At 48.0% G+C, this 27,903-nt stretch overlaps 1 protein-coding gene across 3 annotated transcripts; it reads right to left on the bottom strand.

Moving 5' to 3' along the window:
* Positions 1–223: 223 nt before the first annotated feature.
* arrdc1b (arrestin domain containing 1b) lies at positions 224–27,597 on the bottom strand. 3 transcript variants are annotated; one of them, XM_047045551.1, is made up of 8 exons: positions 27,455–27,597; positions 12,481–12,591; positions 8,256–8,306; positions 4,989–5,143; positions 3,943–4,125; positions 2,722–2,898; positions 1,592–2,048; positions 224–1,345 (listed from the first exon to the last, which is right to left on the bottom strand). In XM_047045551.1, exons 2-8 carry the CDS (start codon positions 12,545–12,547, stop codon positions 1,281–1,283), a joined length of 1,155 nt encoding a protein of 384 aa, XP_046901507.1. In that variant the 5' UTR covers positions 12,548–12,591; positions 27,455–27,597; the 3' UTR covers positions 224–1,280. The 3 variants fall into 3 exon arrangements, with proteins under 3 accessions (XP_046901507.1, XP_046901506.1, XP_046901508.1); XM_047045550.1 differs by lacking the exon at positions 27,455–27,597 and adding an exon at positions 27,062–27,448; XM_047045552.1 differs by lacking the exon at positions 27,455–27,597 and adding an exon at positions 16,322–16,622.
* Between the last annotated feature and the right edge of the window lie 306 nt (positions 27,598–27,903).

Genomic DNA, 27,903 nt, shown 5'->3' with positions numbered 1-27,903 from the left:
GGGTCCAGGGGGACAGGGTCCAGGGGGGGGGGGGGGGACAGGGTCCAGGGGGGGAGAACAGGGTCCAGGGGGGGAGAACGGTGTCCTGGGGGCACTAAAGAAGAACGACTGGGGAAAAAGGTCCCGGTTTCCTCCCAAACAGAAGAAGCTACCAAATGGAGGTTGAAATGGGAGATGAGGTCATTTAAGGCATGGGTCAACTTAGAAGGAGGACATTCTAACATGGACATGGAGTCCCAAGGTGGGAGACGCCGATCCAGTGATTTCAACTGAAAGAATCTGCTTCATAGAATGAACAGAAACTGCTGAATACACACACACTCAAACATACATGGAGAGATATAAAAACAGTTTCAAACCGTCAAAAGTGCTGTCTTGCGTACACATTAGCTCACAGTTTGTTAGTTCAACATACTTTTCTGCTTTGTGAGAGTACATGGTTCTTAATTAAAAGGCAATGGTCATTACACACACACAGACAGAACAGAAGTATTTAAGGCCATAACCAACTGAAATTTCACCCAGGATGAAAATAATGATTTGGAACTACATTATCTTTTAGGAATGACAAAAAACAATCTTTGATATCACAGTTCTCATACAGATATCTGTTGAAGATTACGATGAGGATGATAATGAAATAGATACATGTTTGAGGAACTCGTAGCTGGTGCATCACAAGCTAAGGTGGTTACTTCTTCCTGAAGTCAACGCCAGTGTTTTCAGTTCAAGTTTGTGTAGGTTCTGTTCTGTACCAGCAGAGGGCGCACAAACACCTTGTGATCTCCAGCAGTTTTACTCTCCTGCACTCCACCCATGTCAGGAACGAGCAACGTCATGCATGATGACAAGTGGTTGAATCACGGTAGTGCATACGAGGAGAGGCTAATATAAAGGCCGTCTTTGGGTTGAAGTCAAAACGGGCTAGGACTAGTCAGTCGGCCACGGGCTAGGACTAGTCAGTCGGCCGCTCGTGCTCCTTAACATCCCAGATGCCAGAAATATTTGATTAATGGCCGACTGACTATAGCAGGGAGAGACTACAAAGAGCTCCTTACTGGCTCATCTTTGCTCTCCAATTCGTCTGAGACATCCTTAGCCCTGGGGAAACGGACTTAAAACGCTTTGACACACAAAACAATATGCCGATTATCAGTTACAATTCCCTTTTTGTGTTTCTAAATCAAAGGAAACAACCTCAAAGAACACGTGTGTCCCGTGCGGTTCCTGCTAGGGCTGCAGTACCCTACATGTCCAGCAGGGAGGGTTGAGAACGTTGTCTACTGCCGGCTGTTGAAGCTGGAGTTCTCACTGCTACAGCTCTCCTCGTAGGTGGGAGGGGGTTCTGGAAGACAACCATTAAAACATTAGAGTAAGACCTCTCTCTCTCTCTCCCTCTCTCCCTCTCTCTCTCTCTCTCTCTCTCTCTCTCTCTCTCTCTCTCTCTCTCACCAGAAAACTGGTTAGTTATTCATATCAGTGTCTCATGTTAATGGGACACCGCTAAGAAGCAGGAACAGTGAAGCATTAGCAGTTTGAGGGACCAGCTGAGGAAGGGTGACCCCGGACCGGAGCCCTTCCGGAGACTCACCATGTGGGTAGTCCCAGGTGCTGTACTCGGGAGGCAGGATGAGAGGGCAGGTGGTGGGCACGGGGGCGGCATTGTCGTCTGTGAAGAACGGTATGGTGGCCCCAGTGGACACACAGAACAGACGGGTTGAGGAGTCGGCACCATTGCCACCCCTCTGACCCGGGGGGGAGAAGGCGGCGCCCGGCGCGTAGCTGACAGCGCTGGAGGACAGGGAGGCCGGCTGGCCAGACGGATCCTGCTGGGAGTGGCTCTTAGTGGGGATCTCCTCGCTGGCCAGCCCACCGGCTCCCAGCTCCTCCCCCACGTCCTCCTCGGCTGGGGGGGCGCTGGGGGTCACCACGCCCGGGCTGGGGGCCGCGGGGGTCGGGGGCTTGGGTCTCGATGGAGACAAGTTCACAGCCATGTTTCCGATGTAGATGGGGAGGGTGACGATGACTTCGGGTGACTTCAGTGATACCTACAGTCGCCAGAACACACAAAACATTACATTTATCTTGAGTAATTTAGCAGATGCTCTTACAGACTTACAATAAATACAGGGACATTCCCCCGAGGCAAGTAAAGTGAAGTGCCTTGCCCAGGGACACAACATAATTTTGCACGGCCGGGAATCGAACCGGCAACCTTCTGATTATCAGCCCGATTCCCTAACCATCTGACTCCACTGGCATCCCCATTCCACAGGTATCAATCCTGTCATGAATAAAGAGGTCCCTGAAGAGTGTTCGTGTTGGTCATTATTCATCTTGGCTGGTTCATGAGTATTCTATTATGATAATGAAGACCCACAGAACCTCCATGTCCTGCACGTTTGACATGTTTCCTTGCTCCAACACACCTGATTCAAACGAAAGGGTCGTTATCAGCCTTCTGCTCGATAGATAACGACCTGTTCATTTGAATCAGGCATGCTGGCAGAGGGAAACATCTGAGACATCGCGAGGACCAGGATGGAGGATTCAATGAGCCGTGTATGATGGCTTTCCAGCTTTACAACTTGACTAACAGGTACGACCCCAACTAGCAAACTCCGTCAGGCATTGACCCAGTTATTTCCGGGGGCACAGTCCATTCTCCCTCTCTCTCTCTCTCTCTACCACTCTCTCTACCTCTCTCGCTCTCTCTCTCACCTGGATGAAGTAGTCTACATCTATCAGGCTGCACCCATCCAGGGCTGACTGGGGGAGGGGCGGAACGATGATCTGCTCCCTCCATTCGGCGTGTTTTCCCGCCTTCACCCCGGCCCCCTCCACCTCAGCGATGGTCCGCAGGTCGAACACCACCCGCTTGGTCTTGTAGGTCACTTTCTGGAGGGGGATGAAGGTGGAGGAAGATGGAGGAAGATGGAGGAAGGCTACTTATTAACAAGGCAGTGCCAGAACAGAGCAGGAACCCTCGTGTGAAAACCAATAAATTGCCCTTTTTTGCAATCAATAGGGATGGGCATAATTAATTGACGATCGATTATCGATCATTAAGAATTTAGTCGATGACATTATTTGTTCATCGATAAAACTAATGCGTGTTCTGTTGCGTAGTGTGAGTCTTAAAGGAATGCAATGGATTTCGCTATGTGGCAGCAAGTAAACATTTTACCAAAACGCTACATGCCTTCTCAGTTACCGGCGAGTTTCCATGTATTTCAAAAGTAAACATGAAGAGGTCACGGCAAAGTGTAGCATGAGACCATATTGACTAAAAAATTACTTTGTTCACTGCCAACACTGCAAAGCTGAGTATAAATACAACTCCTCCACGACTCAAATGATGTACCACTTGAAGAACGTAAATCCGACCCTGGTTAGTGGCGGTGCATCCTGCTCTCGATGCTAGCACGGAGGAGCTACGATGCACAACGAGCAGAGAAAATTACCCAACGGATCTGCAAGTCCATCGAGATGGATGTGCTACCCTTAAGTGTTGTTGAGGGCGAAGGTTTTTATGAAGCTTTGTTAATTAGCGGGAAAGAAAACGAGGGTCAGTTGTGTTTGAGCACAGGCTTCTAGCTGCTTCTAGGAGTTACAGAAATAGTAGTTTTTCTTGTAATAGCTACAGATCTCAATGCAGAAACACGCTGTTTTTTCTATTTTCACTGCATTTTAATATAGCCTATAAATAGTGAATTTTAATATAACATTTTTAATGATTAATCGAAAATCGATCGTTAATTCTCCCGACGATCGATTAAGACAATTTAGTCGAATGCCCATCACTAGCAATCAATAAAGTAAACCGAGTCCGAAAGAAAGATCCACATCCTGGTCACATCCTGGTAGTTCTACGCTTGAGTTTTCAATAAAGTCATCTGAATCCTTGGAGGCCTGACTGGTGATGAGGGGGGCTGGAGGTACCTGTATGAGGCTGGCCAGCACGCAGCCCGTGTCCTTGCCTGACTTGTTGTGGATCTCTGCGGCAAGCCTGATGACCTGGCCTGGAGTGTAGCCTCTGTGGTCACTGTGGGCCTTCAGCATCAGCGTGCCTGTCTTCACCAGCAGGTAGCTGAACTTCTTAGTGGTCACAGCATAGCTGGGTAGCTACAGAGCAGACATGGGATATCACAACGAGATTAGAGACGGCTGCGAAGGCCTACTATCTGGGGCATTTGTATGGTCTGAATTGTGAATGCATGACCACTACTGTTAGGCTACTCCACTGCAAAGGTCATCATTCCAATAACTCATGTGAAGATATGTAAGAAGAAGAAAATAGGTACAACAATTTGCCCACCCAGACAATACGTGACCTTGCTCTCGGACAAACATGGGACAAAGGATTTCACGTCAAACAAAAGTTTCCCCCCGCTACAGTGATACAGCCCAGCCATGACACTAGGGAGAATAGTACGATCCTGCTGCAGGGGGAATATACAGCGCTCACCGGGGAGCAGGTAAACAGCCCCGTACCCAAACCCAAGGCCCAGACCCCGGACCCCAGACCCTGTACTCCAGACCCCGGACCCAGACCCTCGGCCCAGACCCCAGACCCTGTACCCCAGACCCCAGACCCCAGGCCCAGACCCCGGACCCCAGGCCCCAGGCCCAGACCCCAGACCCTGTACCCCAGACCCCAGGCCCAGACCCCGGACCCCGGACCCTAGGCCCCAGACCCCAGGCCCCAGACCCCAGACCCTAGGCCCAGATCCCAGGGCCCAGACCCTAGGCCCAGATCCCAGACCCCAGACCCTGTACCCCGGACCCCAGGCCCCAGACCCCAGGCCCAGATCCCAGGGCCCAGACCCTAGGCCCAGATCCCAGATCCCAGACCCCAGACCCCAGGCCCCAGACCCCAGGCCCAGACCCCAGGCCCCAGACCCTGTACCCCAGACCCCAGACCCCAGGCCCAGACCCCAGACCCCAGGCCCAGAACCCAGGCCCCAGGCCCCAGACCTTTCACTCACCTCAATGTCAGGTACTAGGTTGAGGTTGAGCATGTTGAGCAGGTAAAAGGCTCGCTGGGCCTTGTAGTCCTTTGAGAAGCGGGGCGTGTCGATTGCTGCTCTCACACGGTACATTATCTTACCGAACGGCCCTTCAAACGAGGTCGGGGCTAAGGCTGGGCGGGACAGAAGGGACATTCACTTGGTTTTCTATCGAAAACAGCATCTTATGCAATATGTGGAAGTGATGCGTGCATTGTGGATTGAAGTGGGCGTATGCAAGTAAAGGCAGACATGTCTCTAACCCCAGAAATTGTCTCTCGTCAACGTGCCAAGCGTAACTATTCGGTCATGATGAATTAAAGGTAAAATTTCATTTTAAAATGAGTAAGAATTGTAATAATAATTTACGAACAATATAAATGTATTGATATTTTTTCATTTTTCATACTTTAGTTTTCATTGGTTTGGGGGGGCCACCAGTATCACTGCACTACAGACAACAAATCGCTAAGAGTGTTGTGCCCTAGCCTACAGGCTACTCTGATGAACATAGCCAGTGCTAACATGGCTACAGGCTACTCACATGAACATAGCCAGTGCTAAAATGGCTATGGGCTACTCTGATGAACATAGCCAGTGCTAACATGGCTACAGGCTACTCTGATGAACATAGCCAGTGCTAACATGGCTACAGGCTACTCTGATGAACATAGCCAGTGCTAACATGGCTACATGCTACTCACACCAGCCTAGCCAGAACTAACATGACATGGAGCTGATCCGTGAGGGGGTAGACTGTTTCAGTGGAGGTTGTAGAACTGTGGGAGGCAGACCGTTCAGGGGCGTAAGTTAGACTGGGACTCCAACACCACCACTGTCACTAAGTGAAAGAGCATGTCAGTCTGATCTGGACAGATCCGCTCTGAATGGGTTTATTTACAGACTCCTGGGAGGACAAAGGGGAGGGGGTGGAGGAGAGAGGGAGGGGTGGAGGAGAGAGAGAGGGGTGGAGGAGAGAGGGATGGGTGGAGGAGAGAGGGAGGGGTGGAGGAGAGAGGGAGGGGTGGAGGAAAGAGGGAGGGATGGAGGAGAGAGGGAGGGGTGGAGGATTGAGGGAGAAAATAAAAGAGAGGAGAGATAAAAATAATAATCGGGGAGGGAGCCAAGACAGAGAAAGACAGATCCTATTCCAGACGAATGGAAACTAGGGGAGGAAAAAAATTAAATAGGTCATTCGAAAAATTAAAATAAAAAGAAATACTGTAAACCCTAACCTGGCAATAACCCCTCCCCCCCTAACCTTAACCATAACCATAACCCTGAACCCTTTCCAATTAAATTTATCCTCCTTCCTTATTGAAATGCTAACGCTTCTGATGGCAGCACAGGAGAACAGCCAGCTGCCAATAAGGATTAGTGAGGCGCTGCCTTGTGGGTGCAGACTGCTTGGCTGCACAGACAGGCTCCTGGCCAGAGGAGAGCAGCTCATCGCCGCCCGTCTCCCCCGTCTCCCCCGTCTCCCCCGTCTCCCCCCTCTCTCTCTGGGGGTGGGGAGGAGGACTCCTGTGGTCCGCCCATGGCTGTCAACACCAGGGACTCTGGCAGTGCAGCATTAAGATCCTGCTCCGCAGTGCTAAAGAGCTGCCTGTTGTCCTGCCCTGGCTTTAGGGAGATCCCTCCACCCTCACAGCAGAGAGATCCCTCCACCCTCACAGCAGGGAGATCCCTCCACCCTCACAGCAGAGAGATCCCTCACAGCAGAGAGATCCCTCCACCCTCACAGCAGAGAGATCCCTCCACCCTCACAGCAGGGAGATCCCTCCACCCTCACAGCAGAGAGATCCCTGCACCCTCACAGCAGGGAGATCCCTCCACCCTCACAGCAGAGAGATCCCTCACAGCAGAGAGATCCCTCCACCCTCACAGCAGGGAGATCCCTCACAGCAGAGAGATCCCTCCACCCTCACAGCAGAGAGATCCCTCCACCCTCAAAGCAGAGAGATCCCTCACAGCAGAGAGATCCCTCCACCCTCACAGCAGAGAGATCCCTCCACCCTCACAGCAGAGAGATCCCTCACAGCAGAGAGATCCCTCCACCCTCACAGCAGGGAGATCCCTCCACCCTCACAGCAGAGAGATCCCTCCACCCTCACAGCAGAGAGATCCCTCCACCCTCACAGCAGAGAGATCCCTCCACCCTCACAGCAGAGAGATCCCTCCACCCTCACAGCAGGAAGCATGGAGGCCTGCCAGTCAGAGTAGGTGTCAGAAGGTGCTGACCTGACAGGCCTTGACCTCAGACCCCAGCAGGAGGACGACACCACTGGGACTCCAGGCCCCTTGATGCTACTGTAATCATTACGTCTTAAGCTGGGGAAGGAGGGGAGGGGGGGAGTGTGGGGAGAGAGAGAGAAAAAGAGAGAGGGGGGAAAGAGAGAGTGAGAAAGACAAGGTAAGAGGGAGTAAGGGACGAAGCAAGAGGGAAAGAGAATGAGGGACAGACTAAGGAACACAGTTAAAGAGAGAGAGAGAGAGAGAGAGAGGGAGACAGAAAGAAAGAAAGAGAGAGAGAGAGTGTGGAACATTCAGTGGGCAGCGTTAAACAGTGACAGAACCACACGACGGAGGGATAAATATAACCTCCCGTCCTCCTCCTCCGTCAGAGACGCCGGGCGGCCGAGGCAGGCGAGGCAGAGGCAGCCGAGGCAGAGGCAGCCCTCACACCTGCGTGCCTTCCTGAAGCATGGCAGCATGAGCAGGATCCAAACGCAGTGCGCTGAGCAGGACTGTGGTCCCACAGATCACTGGGTACTAGCTGGACAACCATGTGACTGTATAGAGTGTGTAAAGGGCAGCTAGGGCATGTGTGGTATGCCACTCACTCTCACAGCAAACACACAGCCACTTTCTGTTCAGTCGGCTGTACCAAGACTGAGGGAAGGGTGTGGAGGATGGGTTAGCAGCATTAGCATGCCCAACCTGAAGTGTCGGTTTGGTGCTGTATTTGATTAAAAATCCAATCAATATTTGATTTAGAAGATCGAGGACTCTTCAGTCCTCAAGTAAAGACACAATCGCACCTTTATTTAACAGAGGCAAATATTAAAACACGTATGTCGTCGATACTGTGTGGTATCAGTCCGATAGCCTAACATGTTCCAACATGTTGAAAACGTAGAAGCTTCGCAAACTGATCTAATAAAACGATTTAAGGTAATGCGACGCTTGGCTGACTCGAAGGATTGCAGTTCGACAGGTATTTATCCAGCTGATTTAAAAACTTACCTGGGATCAGGAACTGGAAGGGGAAGGTATGTTCACCAGCTGCCAGTGTGCCTAGAAAACAGAGAAATATGAGTCTAAAAAAACTAAGACTCTTCAGATAGTGGTCTATGTGATGTGGTTTGATTAACACAGAGTCAGGAGAAAGAAATTGTTAAAAGCACAACAGTACACAGGAGATATGTTCACCAGAGCACATTTTCAAAAAGCTTTTCTAGGTCAACCTGCCGTGACACTTCAGAACAAAGGTGTGAAAGTGTGTGACTTTGGGTGTGTGTGGGTCACTGAGTGTGTAAAGGTGTACGTGTATGTGGGTGTGTTTGTCTGTCTGTGTGTGTGTGTGTGTGGGTGGGTGTGTGTGTGAAAGTATGTGTGTGTTTGTGTGCGTGTGTTTACACAGCCCAGAGAAACCACAGTAATCCAGGTGACGCATCATGCCTGGAAGGCTCACCTAGATATCCAGTTAGCTGAAGTGTGGGTTAAAAACTTGCTTTACTGTTCAAACACAGACTTAGTGAGTCTTCTCTCCATGCAAAGTACTTTAATAAACTACATTGTGCCAACAGAACCACATACTGTCAAACGTCTTTTCTTGGCATCTTAATGGAAAGTTTGAACGGTTTCCCAGCAAAGTTAATCAATGATTTACAAGCAAAGCAAGGCTAGCTGGGACTGACCCAAGAATTACTTCTACTTACAAGCCAACATCGGTGGATCGATCTACCCAACACAGTCTCTGTGACTTCAGACAAAGGGCTGCTGTTACACTTATGTACACTAGAAGACTAGATCCCAGATGTAGTACCCTCTATGCTGCACATTATCAGAGCCTTCATTAATGATGCAAACAACCTGACTGATTTAAAGGACCCAACCTGTAACTGACTTCCAGGTGGAATTACAGGCCTTGCTTTCCTACATACAGCATCTATCTACCAGCCTGAAACTGACTGGAAGGTGGAATTGTAGGTCTTGCAGATCTCCCTTTCTATCCACCAGCCTAAAAACACTCTGAGCCCATTAGTGCCCCACCCATCCATAAGACATATTTACAATCCAATTCTTCCACTTAGCTTCTCCGTCTCCTTCACTTCTCATCCACCACTTCTTTCCCCTTTGTGGGTTCACCAGTCCGAAGAGAGTGCAGAGCAGGAGCGTTGTTTGTGTACCAAAAGACTCGATCAAGAGCCGTTTCTAAGGAGCTGAAGATGTAGAGGGTTGCTTAGCGCCCCTACCCATCAGTATGCCGTGTGGTACCCAGCGCTCCCCTCATCTCTTCCTCTGAAGCGGGACCCCAAATATCACTTCTTCACATCCCCCGTTTTCACAAAACTGTTTATATTTGTTTACAGAATGATCAATATAAGCCAAGCAAGTCGAACGTCTGCGACGGTAAATATTTAAACTGGGTGGGCATTTTAGGATGACACACACGCACACACACGTACACACACACACACGTACACACACACACACACACGTACACACACATACACACACCATTCAAGGGTAGTATAACAGCAGGATATCCCTACCACATCACTGAACATCGACAACAGCAACAGGCCGTGTGATGCCCTGGATATTATGGGATGCCAGGAGTATTATGGGATGGCAGGGGTATTATGATCAACACTAGTCTCACTAAACCCCCCCTCAACGCCTCCACAGGGCATACCACATTATCAGTCATCCACAGGGACACAGCCTGTCCCCTTGTGTGTGTGTGTGTGTATGTCCCCCTCTCTGTCCCCCTCCCTACCCTGTCCCCTTGTGTGTGTGTGTATGTCCCCTCTCTGTCCCCCTCCCTACCCTGTCCCCTTGTGTTTGTGTGTATGTCCCCCTCTCTGTCCCCCTCCCTACCCTGTCCCCTTGTGTGTGTGTATGTCCCCTCTCTGTCCCCCTCCCTACCCTGTCCCCTTGTGTGTGTGTATGTCCCCTCTCTGTCCCCCTCCCTACCCTGTCCCCTTGTGTGTGTGTATGTCCCCTCTCTGTCCCCCTCCCTACCCTGTCCCCTTGTGTGTGTGTATGTCCCTTCTCTGTCCCCCTCCCTACCCTGTCCCCATCTCACACATCCCCGGTCGGAGCCAAGCCCATTGTTGGCGTAGAATGGCACATGAAGAAGAAGAATCAAAACAAATGATGGTGGATAAAGCGAGAGAGGAGGATGTGAGATGAATTATTTATGGCGCTTTTGGTTCTGGAGTACGCCTCTGTGGTTGTGTGTGTGTGTGTGTGTGTGGGCGCTGGGTGAGCATAGTCAATAATAGGCGTCCTCTCCGTCTCATATATTGGAACAGTACCCTGTGTGTTTGCTCATCTTAAAAGATAATGAAACGAGGGGTAGAATACTCTCTCTCGTTGTTTATCCAGAAGTGTCCACGTGTCGTATTGAGACGCATCATGTGTGCTCTGTGGCCCCACACTACAGCAGGCTGCAGCTCGCTCACACTCTCACTGGAGGGTCCTTTGATCTAAGAATAGTTCACGTTTCACATGCCTTCCCAAGGAGAAACAACCTCTAAATGATCTAACCGGCACTCACCACTCGTGACAAGGAAATAAATCACTGTGTTTATCAGATTAAATTCACCTTGCTGGGGCGCCGGTACAAAACAATGGCAATCACCCACAGTCAAATAACCCCAATGTTTACATTGGACCATTTGTATTTCACGTCAGCTACAATACAACCCATGATTACAGCGGAACTCATTCCAGAGTTCCAGTTCTATTCTGTTCTATTTAGAATAGATTGACAGTCAAATTCACAAGGATATAGGTAAAGGGGGGGGGGGGGGGTGTCCTGCTGGTGGAACAGCCAGGTTGTGTGGCACACCATAGCTGGGCTTGGGTCAGGGGTTAACCATTAAACACCATGGTATGTGTTAACACGTATGGATTAGACGTTCCAGTGGTCGTCAAGGCCGATGTTTAATGAGTACCCCTGAGTTCCGACTGCAAGCAGGGCACATTCCGTTCTGGAGGGGGGGGAGAGCTAGATAGACACACGTCACAACTAGCTTCTCTGAGGAAAGAGGGAAGGAAAGAGAAGGTTAGAGAAAGGAAGAGGAAGAGAGGGAGAAAGAGGGGCAGAGAGAGAGATAGGAAGAGGGAGCGATAGATAAAGAGAGAGAGGAAAGAGAGAGAAGAGAGAGAGAAGAGAGAGAGAGAGAAAGATCAGGGGAATGGGATAAAGATAGAAAGGAAAAGAGAGAGTGATATGGACACCCCCCCTGGTGAACCCCCCGCTGCCTCGCTTCCCCGCTTCCTCGCTCCCTCGCTCGCCCGCTCCTTCTTCTTCATTGGTAATTGCGAGGCAGAGCCATGTCTCCCATCAGGGAGAGCAGACAGAACATCTAGTGCAGCAGCGTCCCTCCAGGCAGTATTACCTCAGCCGACTGACTGATCGAGCCTTTTACATCATGTCATTTAGCAGACGCTCTTATCCAGAGTGACTTACAGTAAGTACAGGGACATTCCCCCCGAGGAAAGTAGGGTGAAGTGCCTTGCCCAAGGACACAACGTCATTATTGCATGTCCGGAAATCGAACCAGCAACCTTCTGATTGCTAGCCCGATTCCCTAACCGCTCAGCCACCTGACTCCCTATTCTTGGCTTCCTTTTCTCAAGACTAAAAACACTCCAAGTACCGACGCTAGCAGAGCCCTCCCCCGCATGATCACCTGCCAGGTACTGCTCACCTGCAGGTCCTGATCACCTGCCAGGTACTGCTCACCTGCAGGTCCTGATCACCTGCCAGGTACTGCTCACCTGCAGGTCCTGATCACCTGCAAGGTACTGCTCACCTGCAGGTCCTGATCACCTGCCAGGTACTGCTCACCTGCAGGTCCTGATCACCTGCCAGGTACTGCTCACCTGCAGGTCCTGATCACCTGCAAGGTACTGCTCACCTGCAGGTCCTGATCACCTGCCAGGTACTGCTCACCTGCAGGTCCTGATCACCTGCAAGGTACTGCTCACCTGCCAGGTACTGCTCACCTGCAGGTACTGATCACCTGCCAGGTACTGCTCACCTGCAGGTACTGCTCACCTGCCAGGTTCTGCTTACCTGCAGGTACTGCTCACCTGCAGGTCCTGATCACCTGCAGGTACTGCTCACCTGCAGGTTCTGCTCACCTGCAAGGTACTGCTCACCTGCCAGGTACTGCTCACCTGCCAGGTTCTGCTCACCTGCAGGTACTGCTCACCTGCAGGTACTGCTCACCTTTGTCAGCCACAGACAGCATGCTGCTGAAGTACTGCTCCTCCAGGGCCCAGGTGGCCTCGTTCATCTTGTTGGAGACCCCACATGACCCCAGGCAGTTGACCTTGATGGCTGGGGAGACAGGAAGCAGAACAGGGTCAAGCTGCCGTTCACAACAACACAGCATTGTTTACATTTCATAGAGATGGAGGATATCTGATATATATGTGTTTCCCATATATTGATTTATTTGAGGCGGCCTATGGAAGTAAATCAGTGACATCGTGTTTTTTGAATCGTGTTGAATTTTAAACGGCATTGAATACTTAATATTAAAATTTAAACATTACAATTTGTTGGTTTTGAATTGAAAGGTGAATTTATTTCAATGTAACAAAAATAATATAAAAAAATTCAAAGTTCAGAAAGTCAGGTTGCTCAAATTTGAACAATCTAAAAAATGCAAAAAATTATCTGCCTCAAAAATTCTAATAGAACAAAACTCTGCCTGAATCAGTGATTGATTCATCAATTCTGATTGCAACATCTGGGATACCAAGGTATTGCTTGCCTCAGACCGGACCTCTCTCCTCAGACCCCAGGCTGTGATTGGATGAGTGATCTGCAGCTACACCTGGATGAGAGAGGCCTGAGGAGAGAGGTCTGCAGTGGGACCCTTCTCAGAGAAGTGAAATGGTTCGATTGCATTCAGGCTCGATTTTGAGCAGATACTGTTATATTTGATTCCTGAAGCTTGATTTTTTTTTTTTTTTTGGGGGGGGGGGGGGGGGGGGCTTTTGCTGTTCGAATTAGATCAACCTGAATTTTCAAACCTTAAATTTTTTTATCTGAATTTGCATAATTGTTGCCAATAATGCAGTTTCCCCCCGTAACTCTCAAAGGGTATATTTTCATGTTTGAAAGAACAGTTTGGTGCACTGTGCAAAAATAGCACCAAAGGACATTCGATAGGGGAGGTTTTATAGAGATCAGAATCACAGACTGAATAAGCCTCTCCACTCACCTGTTCAATGACTATTGATCGTGTCACTGAAACGCAAACGCAAGTTCAAACCCAACTGATCTTGGCCTCCCATCTGGGAAAACACACTGACAGCTTCCCAATACCCACACCCAGAGAGAGATTTGAACCTGTGATCCTAGGATCTGCAGTCAAAAACTCTAACCACTGGGCCACACCCACCACACCATTTAGTTTTAGCAGCTTACATATTATAGCATACATATGAGCTTTTAGGGCTATTCTGACCCACAATCCTTTGTGCTACGGAAGAGGCGTCAACCAGGGAGACAACTGTACAATAGCAGACCGATATGAACCCGCCTGCAGCAGTTCAAGGCAAATGACAAAATAGAGGAGCCAGGCCCAGGGCAGTGGTGTTGGGTTAGGGCCCAGGGCAGTGGTGTTGGGTAAGGGCCACGGCAGTGGTGTTGGGTAAGGGCCCAGGGCAGTGGTGTTGGGTAAGGGCCCAGGGCAGTGGTGTTGGGTAAGGGCCACGGCAGTGGTGTTGGGTAAGGGCCCAGGGCAGTGGTGTTGGGTAAGGACCCAGGGCAGTGGTGTTGGGTAAGGGCACAGGCAGTGGTGTTGGGTAAGGGCCACGGCAGTGGTGTTGGGTAAGGGCACAGGGCAGTGGTGTTGGGTAAGGGCCACGGCAGTGGTGTTGGGTAAGGGCACAGGGCAGTGGTGTTGGGTAAGGGCCACGGCAGTGGTGTTGGGTAAGGGCCCAGGGCAGTGGTGTTGGGTAAGGGCCCAGGGCAGTGGTGTTGGGTAAGGGGCCCAGGGCAGTGGCAATGTATGATCTTTCATAGCAGGCTGTTGGCTGTGTACTTGTCTGCACATGACAGAGCGGGGGGAAGGAGATAAAACCATGGAAACCGTTGTCTGAGTTGTGAAACTAACAATAAACTTGAGTAAATAAGTCTACCGCCATGTGAACTTTGCGTTAACAACACAGACACACACTGAGATACATTCTGTGTGGGAAAGCTGTGTGGGCAATATTAATAACTTTGGTTCAGTTTCCATTTGTATGTTGTTGTTATTTTCACGGTTGAGAGGATTATGTCGTAGGTTGGGTAAGCCTGACTGCTTGGGGATTTTCGAGAGCTCAATCTACCAAACGTCACATCACATGCCTGCTCCGGAAAGAGATATTGTCTGTCTCTGCTCATTTCTCCAGTTCTCTCTCTCTCTCTTTCTGTTTCCGATAGACGCCATTTTATAAACACATTTCAATATTCGTATTCACTCAAGCCCGTAGAGTTTCTCCAGGTGAAGAGAAAGAGAGAGAAAAAGAGAAGGAGAAAACAGACAGAGAGAGAGAGACAGAGAGACAGAGAGAGAGAGACCACAGACTCACTGCTTCCTCTTCAGCGTGAGAGCACAAAGGACAAAAAAAAAGGAGAGAAAAATCTCAATAATCACGTCCACCTCTCCAGAGCTATACGCAGGGCTGAGGAGAGGCTGAGGGCTGAGGCAGACCGTGGCCAGACTGAGCACCGCTCTCTGTGTGCCCCACCACTCGCTCATACCCATGCAAAGACCTGCCTTGGCACTACACACACACAGGCAGATGGCTGCTCTCCACTGGCAAAGCCTGTCGGTTGGCCCAGGCTGGCGGATATGCTGGGGTGGGGTGGAGGGGGCTGGGTGGCAGGGGGCTGGGTGGCAGGGGGCTGGGGTGGAGGGGCCTGGAGGTGGAGGGGGCTGGGGGTGGAGGGGCCTGGAGGTGGAGGGGGCTGGGTGGCAGGGGGCTGGGGTGGAGGGGCCTGGAGGTGGAGGGGGCTGGGTGGCAGGGGGCTGGGGGTGGAGGGGGCTGGGGTGGAGGGGGCTGGAGGTGGAGGGGGCAGGGGGTGGAGGGGGCTGGGGTGGAGGGGGCTGGAGGTGGAGGGGGCTGGGTGGCAGGGGGCTGGGGTGGAGGGGTGGAGGGGGCTGGGTGGCAGGGGGCTGGGGGTGGAGGGGGCTGGGTGGCAGGGGGCTGGGGGCTGGGGGTGGAGGGGGCTGGGGTGGAGAGGTGGAGAGGGCTTGAGTTTTCTTTTCTGTTTTTTTGTGAGGTGCCTTTCACCCTGGCGGACAACAACACGTCAATGTGTGGGTGTTGAATAAACAACAATACCGCAATCTGCTTTTTCCTGCCATCTGCCCCAACCATGGAGGACACACACACATTGTACCTCCTCCCCAACACACGGACACGTGTTCACACAGCTGCCCCCTGACGCAGGAGATACAGAACTACAATAAGAGGCAGGGGTGGATGTTTTGGGCCTACGTGGAGTGCCTTCAGAAGGAGGCTGGGGGGGGAGTGGGGAACCGGCCGTCACAGAACGAGCACTTTGGCAGGGAAACCTCTCCATAGCCACATGGTGCCAGAGCAAGGCATTTTAAAGGGTGTGTGGGTGTGTGTGTGTACGAGTGCGTTTGTGTGTTTCTGTGCGTGAATACATGTCTATGTGAGTTTCTGTGTGTATACACATGTGGGTGTGTGCAGACATGTATGTGTGTGTTTCTGTGTGTGTGTGTTTCCGTGGTGTATGTACATGTGTCCATTTGTGTGTTTGTGTGTGTGCATTCACAAGTCCACGGGCACGGTGTGTGGGTCCACTCCCTCGCCCCTGCAGTGAAGCCAAGGTCAGCCTGAGCATGGGGGAACACCAGGAGCTCCAGACGGATCGTCTTGAAGTCCTCAACTCATCGACTGCATCGTTCTAATCAATATCATGTCAAGAATTAATAGGATTCAGCATTGCCCTTGAAACCCTTCAAAACTAACATTTAAAACCACCACTTAGGTTTCAGGTTAGATCACCATGGTTACCTTGGGGTGCCCCGGTAACTCACCAGATTAGTGCAGGTACCACAAAGGTAGGTTGAATCCGGCCTTGGCCCTTTGCTGCATGTCTTCCATACCTCTTTTGCCTTTCCTGTCACACTTAAAATAATCCAATAAAACCGCCCAAGAAATATATCTTAAAAAAAATCTATTTACTTAAAAAAATCCAAAATTCCAACAAACTTCAACCTTTTGCAAACGACAAATAGACTTGAAGCTTGAGAAATGTTCAACTTGAAGGCTCTTTTGAAGCACTTGGACAAGGCGAGAATGTGTGGTACGACAGACGTCACATGACTTCCTGTCAGCACACCGCAAGCGCCACCTCATTGTGGGTTCAACCCTCACACATCTAGAGAGCTCAGCTTTCGAACAACAGTTGTCAGTTAGGAGCCATCTACACAGAACCCTGAGGTCGTCAGAATAATCACTTCCTGACCGTTTTCAGGAGGGGTTTTAAAGTGTGTGTCGTCAATTTACCTCAGCAGAACACTGAAGCAGCAGACAGTACTGTACGATCAGGATATCTGACTGTTACTTTGGGGGTTAGAGCTCAGTTCCAGTTCATCTACAAATCACAAGGTTACAGGTTCAGTTGACCTCATGTACAGTACGTTGAATAAGATAAAAACAAAATTTAACATTAATAATTTGGGTGTTTTGCCATGCCTGATCCTTTTTGCAGTGCAAAGAACTTTGTTAAATTGTTAGCTATCTCTTTGACTTAGAACGTTTTGAAACGAAATTACACACTAGGCTGTGTTGGAAGGACCAATTATAGTTGATGCAGCTGACATTCCTTGCCTCCTCCACACACTCCCGTTGAGAAAGCTCAGTCTGGGTGGGCATGCTATCTGGGGAACAAGTGCTAGTTTCACAATACCATTAAGCCGACTGCCGGAGGCTATTTTAAGGACTCTTATCAATCTTGTGTGATGTAACATTCCAATGCAAACATCTTCAAGGAGTTTCCCCTCTCCTTGGTAACAGAGGAGGGGGAGGGTCCTATTGGCTACACGACCAATCAGAGCCGTCATGGCGTGCAGATATAAGGTGCGTTTGACATTGACTGACTTCATGCAGCGCTGCAGCCGGCTGCAGGCGGCTGACTTGAAACAGTGAATTCTAGTTACTTTTTGTCCATTTTCTTAACAGCAACTGCAAGGGTTCTAATGACAACACAGCTATTTCATGATTGGCCAGACTCACACACGACAACTTTGACACGTGTTTTCTAATTATTCTGACACCTTCAGTTCCGCCAATGGTCAAATCCAGCCCAAACAGTTTAATTGAATAAAAAATGTGTTGAATAAAGGGTTTTAGTCCGCCTCTTCACTAACGGAAAGACTACGTTTAATTATAAATAAAGTAAAGTAAGAAAACAAAAGCACGCTTAATCGGCCGTGACTGACGTCAACGCAGCAAACCACGAGAAGCTGGAATGTCCGACTTCACAGACTTTTTCAACTCCTCCCCGAATGCAAGTGGCTACTCTCGCCGGTCGTTTCATGCAGCCGCAGTCCATGTCGAATGCACCTATCGTGAGTGCATGACCCCGGTGACATCACTCACAGCACCCATGAGTCAGTGAGTGGGAGGACCCGGAACGGACTGACCCGCAGGGAGGACAACCGATAATTACAGCCTCTCTCCTCGGGAGCACCCTGGGTAGTTTCAGCTGGCTGGTGTGTGTGTCTGTGTGTGTGTGTCTGTGTGTGTCTGTGTGTGTCTGTGTGTGTGTGTCTGTGTGTCTGTGTGTGTCTGTCTGTGTGTGTCTGTGGGTGTCTGTGTGTGTCTGTGTGTGTCTGTGGATGTATGTGTGTGTCTGTGTGTGTGTGTCTGTGCTCAAAACAGAAAGGCTACAGTGTGTTTGTTTAAGCTCTGGCCTTCAAGAGCACAATGACAGAAGTTGTGTTTTATCCCACAGCCAAAACAAGGAGCAGGGGAGAGCTGAGAGGACAATGGCCGAATTGTGGCTCTCCAACGATTTGGGTTTCATCACAACTGGGTCAGGAGTATTAATGAGGAGATTAGAGAGTCTGGGGACTCTGTGGAGAGGCCATGGTGAACGTTCTGGAGAGTCCTTACTGCATAGAGGGTCAAGTTCACATGAGATAAGCGGCTGACTCTTAAAGGCTAACGCATGGGGCCTGGGTTCAAATCTGGCTCAGGGAATTTCCAGCACATCTCTCTCCCTGCTTTTATGTCTTTCTCCAACTGTCCGATCAAAAATATACTTAATGTATATACACAGTCCTGAAATGTAGCTGTACGAATTAATGGTACAGTATTAATTAGTATTATTAATCCTGGTAATTTCAACACATATAGATTTGTGTAAGAATATCAACATATAGCACCACGCAAACAGTCCTGGATTGTGCTGTACTTTGAATTGGGATTGCAGACCAAATTATGCGCCCAGTATTTTTTGGAACGTCTCACCACACCTTGGCAGAGCTCACAAATACCTCCACACATCAAGACACCAGAGTAATTCAATGCCACACTTGCTATCCTCATTAAATCTTAAAGCATTGCAAACAATTGCAGGGCCTCTCACTTTCCCTCTCTCTCCCCCTCTCCCTCTCTCTCCCCTTCTCTCCCCCTCTGTCCCCCTCTCTCCCCCTTTCTCCCTCTCTCTCCCCCTCTCCCTCTCTCCCTCTCTCTCCCCTTCTCTCCCCCTCTGTCCCCCTCTCTCCCCCTTTCTCCCTCTCTCCCTCTCTACCTCTCTCTCCCCTTCTCTCCCTCTCTCTCCCCCTCTCTCCTTCTCTCTCATTGTCTCTTGGTCAGACTCAAAGGGCCCTGAGACAGCTGATCTAATGATCCCTTACAAATGGCTGTAAATCAATCCTGCACAGACAAGACAGAGCAGAACTGTTCAGATCCCTTAACACCAACCTGAGCTTCTCAATTTGACTCTTCCTTTCTCTTTCCTGGAAAAGGAAACCTTCGGACCCTGCACAGCCCTATATGGTTAGAAGATTATTTATTTATTTATTTTGGGGGGGGGTGACATTTTAAATAATTTGTGGAAGAGATTATGATTTAGACAAAGACGATGCCTCAGGTACCACTGCAAGGTGGCTGCTGAAAATCAGTAGTAACTCCTGTTATATTCATGTTAGTGCGTGGGTGTATGTGTATGTCTGTGTGTGTTGGTTTGTGCAGTTGTGAGGTTTAAGAGGCTTAGCACAGGGGAGGTGACATAACATTGCAGCCCGCAGCCATAACAAGCCTGTAGTACTCTCTCCTCGTGTCCTCTCATTAGCACGCTATCCAGACCCACAGCACCCCCACATCCAGACCTGGCCTAGCCGGGCCTTGCGACCCGAGGACGGTGGCCTGCCGTCTGGGTCACCGTCCCTTCTGGGAGGGCTGATCCTGGTTCTGACTGGCGGAGGCAGACACCAGACACCAGACACCAGACACCCGCAGTAGCATCAGCAGGCTGGTAATCAGCTCATTAGACCTCGTTTCATTCAAGGAAATCATGAGAGAGAAATAACCTGTACCCCTGGGCTGAGTGATGGAAAATAGATTGTTGTTTCCTTCATTGAGATATTAAAGTGAGACCAATGAGATGGTATTATTGCACTGTAATTGTATTATTGGTTCACCATACGTTAATTGGCAAGCTACAGTAATTAAGATGCTATTGCTGCTGTTATTGTTGTTGCACTGTATTTCAGCAATTGGGATATTTCACTGTAGTGTTCTTTTTTTGTTGTTGACCGTGCAGTACGATGTGGCTGGTAAACACTGCACAGCTCCTTGATACTGACCTCTGAAATAACGCAGAACTGCACTCTTCTGATCTGATCTATTGCTGTACTTTTTACATGCACTATTTGTAGTTTTTTTTGGATAAAAAAAAAAAACTACAAATAGTGCATGTAAAAAAAACTTTTTCTAAATAAAGAAAAATGGAGATACTGTAGGGTTGCACTTCCCTTAATGAGTCTCAGATCCTCAGGTGCCAGAGTGTGCACCAGCCTGTCCTTCACCCACATGAACCACACCATCCTCCTCGTACACCATCCTCCTCGTGTGTTTACTCTGACTCTGTGCCACACTGAAGCTCCCGGGCCTCCCTCCCTCCCCTCCCCTCCCCTCCCTCCCTCCCGGTTTAAAATTGGTAAAAGGCGACACTGCACAAACGGCTGCTTGTGCTGATCCAGGGATATTTTGTGAAGAAGCAATCTGAGATCACGGAACCTGCTGAGTCATCGAATGGATTAGATTGTAGACCTAATTTATAGAACACTGTGATATCTATGCAAACATTATAAAACTCCCCATTTACTACTCCAATATGGACAATCACTCATATAAAACAAGTGTTGACTGAAGGGATGGCGGGGAGAGGGAGGGAGGGAGGGAGGGAGGGAGGGAGGGAGGGAGGGAGGGAGGGAGGGAGGGAGGGAGGGAGGGAGGGAGGGAGGGAGGGAGGGAGGGAGGGAGGGAGGGAGGGAGGGAGGGAGGGAGGGAACAGAGAGGGAGGGAGGGAACAGAGACACCAGGTGGAGGACAAACAGGGAGGAACCACTTCTATAGACAGAAGACATTGATCCTAAAGCTGGAGTCATGGCAACCACATTCCTCTCTCTCCCTATTTCTCTCTCTGTGTCTCTCTTTAACCTTCTAACGCACACACACACACACACACACACTCTCTCACACACACACAAACACACACACAGTGGTCTGTCTGCAGGCTACAGGGGGTTACACTTAGTTTAGTTTAATGTGTAAAGACGACTGTCGTGGCTGTGTGCCAACTGAAGAATCTGTGACATTCCAGAGAAGTTCCCAGCACCTCATCACACACACAAACACACGCGCACTCACACAAACACACACACCCACAAACACACACACCCACAAACACACACACCCACAAACACACACATCACTCTTTTCCTCTCCAAGAGTCCCTGTCTCCAGGCCTTCACTAGCCAGAACCTGGTTCCTTAAACATCGACAACAAACCCTCTCACAAGGCCTACGCAATGCAGCACAGACACCACTCTGAGCACACACACACGTGTAGAAGGATACATGGGTAGAAGTATACATGTGTAGAAGGATACATGGGTAGAAGTATACATGTGTAGAAGGATACATGTGTAGAAGGATACATGTGTAGAAGGATACACCTGTTGAAGGATACATGTGTAGAAGTGTACACCTGTAGTAGGATACATGTGTAGAAGTGTACACATGTAGAAGGATACATGTGTAGAAGTGTACACCTGTAGAAGTGTACACCTGTAGAAGGATACATGTGTAGAAGTGTACACCTGTAGAAGTGTACACCTGTAGAAGTGTACACATGTAGAAGGATACATGTGTAGAAGTGTACACCTGTAGAAGTGTACACCTGTAGAAGTGTACACCTGTAGAAGGATACATGTGTAGAAGTGTACACCTGTAGAAGTGTACACATGTAGAAGTGTACACCTGTAGTAGGATACATGTGTAGAAGTGTACACCTGTAGTAGGATACATGTGTAGAAGTGTACACATGTAGAAGGATACATGTGTAGAAGTGTACACCTGTAGTAGGATACACCTGTAGTAGGATACATGTGTAGAAGTGTACACCTGTAGAAGGATACACCTGTAGTAGGATACATGTGTAGAAGTGTACACCTGTAGTAGGATACATGTGTAGAAGTGTAGAAGGATACATGTGTAGAAGTGTACACCTGTAGTAGGATACATGTGTAGAAGTGTACACCTGTAGAAGGATACACCTGTAGTAGGATACATGTGTAGAAGTGTACACCTGTAGTAGGATACATGTGTAGAAGTGTAGAAGGATACATGTGTAGAAGTGTACACCTGTAGTAGGATACATGTGTAGAAGTGTACACATGTAGAAGGATACATGTGTAGAAGTGTACACCTGTAGAAGGATACACGTGTAGAAGGATACATGTGTAGAAGTGTACATGTGTGTTGTGAGTAGCCTGAACGCTGATCGAAAGCAAATACATTTCAAACCTCTGAGAAAGTGTCTGATTGCGGAAAATTTGCTTTCTACAATGACCCCCGAATTTGTCATTCCGTGCTACAACAACCCTAATGTTTTGTTTGTGTTCGAAGCCACGTGGGACAGGATGTGATGTCACAGTCTGCAGTTTAACAGACAGGAGTGTTCCCACACTGGTAGAGTACACAGAGAATAGGTAGATAGTGGAACATAAACCTAATGCTTATCTCACAACAGGAAACTGAGGTTTAGGTCCCTTGCATGAGTCACTCGTATTCAACGGGCTTCTATCTGCCACGAAACCAGCTGTACCCATGGCTGTTTCTCAAAAGTCATTCAAGATCTTTGGTCTCCTTTCATTTGTAAACTGAGTGTGTGTTTCATTTGTAAACTGTGATGTACAGTCTGAACTGAAGAGGAGTGACTTTAGATCTATCATGAGGGAAGCAAATGTATCTGATGACGGACAGCCTACTAGTGAAATCAGATTGACCCAGTTTGGCTACATTTAACATGGACAAGCCATGCAAAATAACCTGTACTTAGCTTATTAAACTGACCACTGTTTTCACTTGAAGGGCAAAGTAGGACATCTCTTAAAATTGAATAAACTCTGATGGTTGTTAGCACATTAAAATGCTCAACCTTGTATGATCCCACTGTCATGAGAGTATCCAAGGCTCTTGTTGCTATGCTCATGCCTGCATGTGTCTGTCTGACCCCCCTGCTTCTACATTCAGCCAATTACACAGCCTCTGTCTTAGCCTGAGGGTTGTGATGTCATAATCCAGTCAGAATCCTCACTCTGGATACGTCAGGGTTCGAACAGAGACCTCTTTCTGGTCTAGTCTGGTGGTGTGGCCTGGTTGAATTTGGCCCAGCCTGGTTTGAGCTGGTCTGGTTTGTGCTGTCCTGGTCTGCCCTGGACTGGTATGGCTGGTCTGGTATGGCCTGGTCTGGTATGAGACTGTCTGGTTTAGTGTGTGGTAAAGTCTATCTCTGTGACTCACTGCAGTTCCCAGATGGAAAATGCAGGGAGTGCTTAATGGAATGTCTAGAGAAGTGAAGTGTCATCATGCCTAACAATGGTCGTTTGTAACAAGGAAACACGACAAAAATCTCAAATAACACTGCACAATAACCCTACAATACCATTCTCAAAAGTGTCTCGATATATTTCAGGCAAATACTTTTTCGTTGTACAGCAACACACTAGTCCGTCAGCACAAAAACCCATGACAAAGACGAGTGAAATGACTCCAGGTTTGCTTACATGAGAGAGTTGTCTCCAGTTTCAGGGGATTAGGTTACAGTAAACATTTGTGTTTCTCTTTACTACAGTACAACTTCAGCAAGATCCATTATCAGGGCACCACAAGCAGGCAGACTCAATAGGCCTGGGTCTCGTTTCCACACCTCAATGTTTGAACAAGTCAGGGTTTGTGCCAGGCAGCCCAATTTGGTTATTTCGAGTATAGAGGAACAACAATATGCTGTCAGGTTGGTCTGCACCCTCTCTGGGGTTTACGACAGACGTTGCTGTGGTTTATTATCCCTTATCTCAGTGACAGGAAATGAAAGGGCAGTGTCTTTTTGCCTAGAAATGCAACTCTCATTTCCTGTTTCTCAACAAATCTCCAGCTCACCTTGGTTCCATATCACGCACGCCTTCCTTTACACTGTTCAGTTATGTCCATCTTATAACATAAACAAATTCACACTGAGGAATCATAACTTAATATCAAAACTATCTGTTCTGGGGAGGCAATTACAATGAATCGGTCTATTGTCTCGCTGGATTGTGTGTCTATTGTCTTGCTGGATTGTGTGTCTATTGTCTCGCTGGATTGTGTGTCTATTGTCTCGCTGGATTGTGTGTCTATTGTCTCGCTGGATTGTGTGTATATTGTCTCGCTGGATTGTATGTCTGTTGTCTTTGCAGTGGCCAGGATGGACACCTAGCAAACCAGGAAGAAACCAGGAAGAGAGAGGTGAGCAGGCAGGAAGTCATCTGGACCCTTGGAGCAACAGCAGGGATGAACCAGACACACTGACTTTGAACTAAACCTCTTTAGAACTACAAAAAGGTCACCATCTTGGCTCAGAGATTTCCTTGTTTTGGAACACATATTTTCCTCCTGGATAACAATGGAGCTGTAAGGTAAATAAAGGTACGTATTTTCACCGACACACACGGTGATAGCCTGCGCTTAGGAAAGAGAGGGGAAGTGTATCATTCGAACTATATTGTTAGCAACTGTGTTTGATGCCTACCCCTTACAACTAATCAATAGAACTGCAGACTAATGGTCTGCATCAATAATACAGTAAGGTTGTGAATCTCGGTCGTTCACATACAGCCATCGCAGACGCCTCTGAAAAACTCTTGTATTTCAAAGAAATACAAGGTAACTGTGTGTAACTGACCCACAATGTTGATAAAGCACCACATCCATACAGTTAATTTTAGAAGCACATTTAACGGATAGCATCGTTGAATGTTTGCAAATGTCCTCTTTGGATAAACACAAATGTAAGTAAAAGGGAATCACTTCTTAAAATCCCCCAAAAATGCATTACTCTGTCTGGAAAACTGAAGTTTAGTTCCCGAAACACAAAACCACGACCACGTCTAAAGAGACTTAAAATGGATTCCGTCTCTAGTTTGAAATAGTTTTCTGCAATGTAGTTTCGAAGCAGAATTCATTTATTGTATTTTACAGATGTACGGCCACCATCTCGTTCAGTGGCAAACCAACAGTCTCTGGATCAGACAGAACACAGGGAGTAAACGTGTGTATTCCCAAGCAGCATGAAGGTGCAGACAGCAAGACTAAAGTAATTTCAACCCATTCTCTCTGAACTCCCCGTGGACCACACAGGCCCAGAGAAAACCATTCCGGCTCCTACATTTAGAAGGAGTAGTATTTCCCCATCTTCTTTCATCGCAATACAATAGTTTAACATATGGCGACATGGGAGTGAATGTTCCAGAGAATAAATTATCTCTACTCTCACTAATCTAAAAGGGATTCAACAATGAATCCAAAAAACATGTTCACTTGGCCGATGAGTGAGATGGAAAAGGTTTGAAAGGTTGAAAACAACAACAAAAGTTTCAAAAAACGTTTTACAAATTATACGTTTTAAAACAAAAGTCATTGATCAAGAAAACTCAGTATAACCTTTAACGAAATCTCCATTTAGGTGCACGTAAAACAACATCAACCAAGTATTTGATTGGACAGGCGGTATTCCATGAGCGGTCAATGAAATGATGTTCACAACTTTTTATTTCATTTTATTATTATATGATGATGTTCACAACTACTAGGCCCTCACTTAACAAAGTGACGTCATTCATTATCCCGCCTCTGAAATAGGCTACGCATGGAGAAAGTCTCTCAATGTTTCTCCTCATCTACAACGGCAAATTGACACATTACACTGTGATGAGAGAATGTGTCCTTGAAAATGAATCATGAAGGTTATAGAAGTTCAACCATCTAAGCTCACAACCGAAGCAGAAAGATCTAGGCTAACGACTGCGCTAGTAGTTTCCGTTCTGTTTGATTTTATATTATGATAAATATTAGGCTAGGCTAGGCCTATGTATTTGACAACTAACTAAATTTTGATTTGACTACTGTTTAGCTACTCCGTAACTGCTGGATCAATCCTAAACTGTTGACATTTCTCCACTAGCCCCCGGGGTTTGTGTCTTATGAGGGTGTCCCTGATTTGAAACATCAGTCGCCATAGGGATGATAAGATGGTTTCGAGTGTAGGCTACAGTCTGACCTCTCAGTGTAACACAAATCCAGAACAAGCCCCCCTGACCCTTCCAGCAACACATGACACCTGCCAGTAACCTACATCCACAAGCAGGGGCAGGGCATTTATGCGTTAATAAAGCTAGGCATAACAAAGATTCGTCAGTTAGGCAATTATGGAAAGGAATTCTTTGGATTCACAAAAACAGGCTTATGAAGAAAAAAAACGATTTCTTGCTCGTTTTGTCTGAAGCTCAATTATGTCTCGAAACTATTGGCAGTCTCAAACTGACATGAATCCCTTCATGGACCAGTCCCAAAACAATGGATTCTTTGTGTACTTCAATGGGGGGTTATCAACAAACTGCCATCTACCTCCTCCAACCATGTCTTTCCATTTGTTCTTAAGCTGCAAGACTGTCACTCATTCAGAACTGTGCCGAGCCTGTCTTTCTATCCGTAACAGTGTTTTAAAAAAAGGGGGTACGAAAAAGGCTCACTGCCAAGGGTAACTGTGCGTTACCTTGTTTCGTAAGTCACTTACGTGTCACACCTGTTGACAAGATTTTTTTCACCACGACAATTAGGTTATTTCTCAGCTAACGGAACTATTGTGTATAGCAAATACAGCAATATCTGACAGAATAGCGAACCATAGCAGCCATTCGACAAGGATGTCGGTTGACATTTCTCAACACAGTCGACCTAAACGACCTAAACAAAATCAGCCAGTCACAGCCAAACGTCCCCGTCGCTGTCCAGAACCAATACAATGTAGGGTACCGGTTTTATAAAATACACATTTAAACGAGTGCCACTTCGTGAGGTAGGCCTACTTACGGCATGTATTCAAACACATAAGATTAAAAGTTTCCATTCCCTTTAGAAAACCTGCCCCCCAAACCTAAATGGTGCGATGCGCTTCGCTAAGAAATTTTCTTAGCAAATTTCAGAGGAAGAAACCCCATGCCTACCTTTATATTGCAGCGAGGTACCAGTCCTGATTTTCACAGTTCCGCTAATGGATTCGCCAGGACTATAAACCACCTTACTGTTGGTGAAAGTAATATCGAATTCCTGAAGCTTGCCCATGACTGCCTACGCTACCCTCCGTCTAAAGAAACAAAAAGCGGCTCGAGCGCCGTACCAATGGTCTACCACCGATGGAGGCAGAGCGGCACTCTCACCTGCCCCGCGCGCTCCACCCAGTTGCAACAAGCGTCAGTGACGCCATCACGAATTGGTTTGATTAATTTGCGATAGCAGAAAATGCTGTAGGACTACGATACCTTTTAGTAGGTCAACTTCCCACAGGCGAGACTACAACTGTGTTTTTTAAACGTCATTATTTTACAGTCAGAACTCACTCTCTTATCCAATGACTAGGCTGTAACACCAAGCTCTGCTATAATTATCACTCCTGTCTCCAATATTCGGATGTCAATAGCTGTAATTTATTATTCTCACAATAGTTACGAGAGACATTTAAAATGGCAGCCAAACCTGCCTACATTAAGGGATTTCCTTTGTAAACATGGGCTCTTTTTATTTTGTAAACAGGAACTAGTTTTCTAGACGCCCAATCGTCGAGAGGCGCTGGATGGAAGTTTACGCGCGAGCCTAGACCACTGGAAACTGAAGAATAGACTCCTCAGCTCTCAGTGTGCGTGCTCTGCTGACATCAGCAGAATGACCCACTTCACAAAGCATCGCTTTGTGTATTCCGGATTCAATTAGGCCCCTGGAAGTGGAATGCGAGAGTTTATTACTATTAAGAGGTTGAGGAATCAATATATTTTTTTTAAGAAGCAATGTA

This window comes from Hypomesus transpacificus, chromosome 22 (genome assembly GCF_021917145.1).
Source record: "Hypomesus transpacificus isolate Combined female chromosome 22, fHypTra1, whole genome shotgun sequence".
Taxonomy (NCBI): domain Eukaryota; kingdom Metazoa; phylum Chordata; class Actinopteri; order Osmeriformes; family Osmeridae; genus Hypomesus; species Hypomesus transpacificus.
The sequence above is the reverse complement of the archived record's forward strand: the minus strand, read 5'-3'. Positions and strand labels throughout refer to the sequence as shown.

What these genes read in the sequence shown, in the direction of transcription:
- arrdc1b (XM_047045550.1), bottom strand. Translation starts at nt 27,179, where the DNA reads ATGGGCAAGCTTCAGGAATTCGATATTACTTTCACCAACAGTAAGGTG. An exon ending in CTTCCAGTTCCTGATCCCAG is followed by an intron (nt 5,144 to 8,255) that starts GTAAGTTTTTAA and finishes TGTCCCGCCCAG; the next exon opens with CCTTAGCCCCGACCTCGTTT. An exon ending in CACCTGGGACTACCCACATG is followed by an intron (nt 1,346 to 1,591) that starts GTGAGTCTCCGG and finishes GTTGTCTTCCAG; the next exon opens with AACCCCCTCCCACCTACGAG.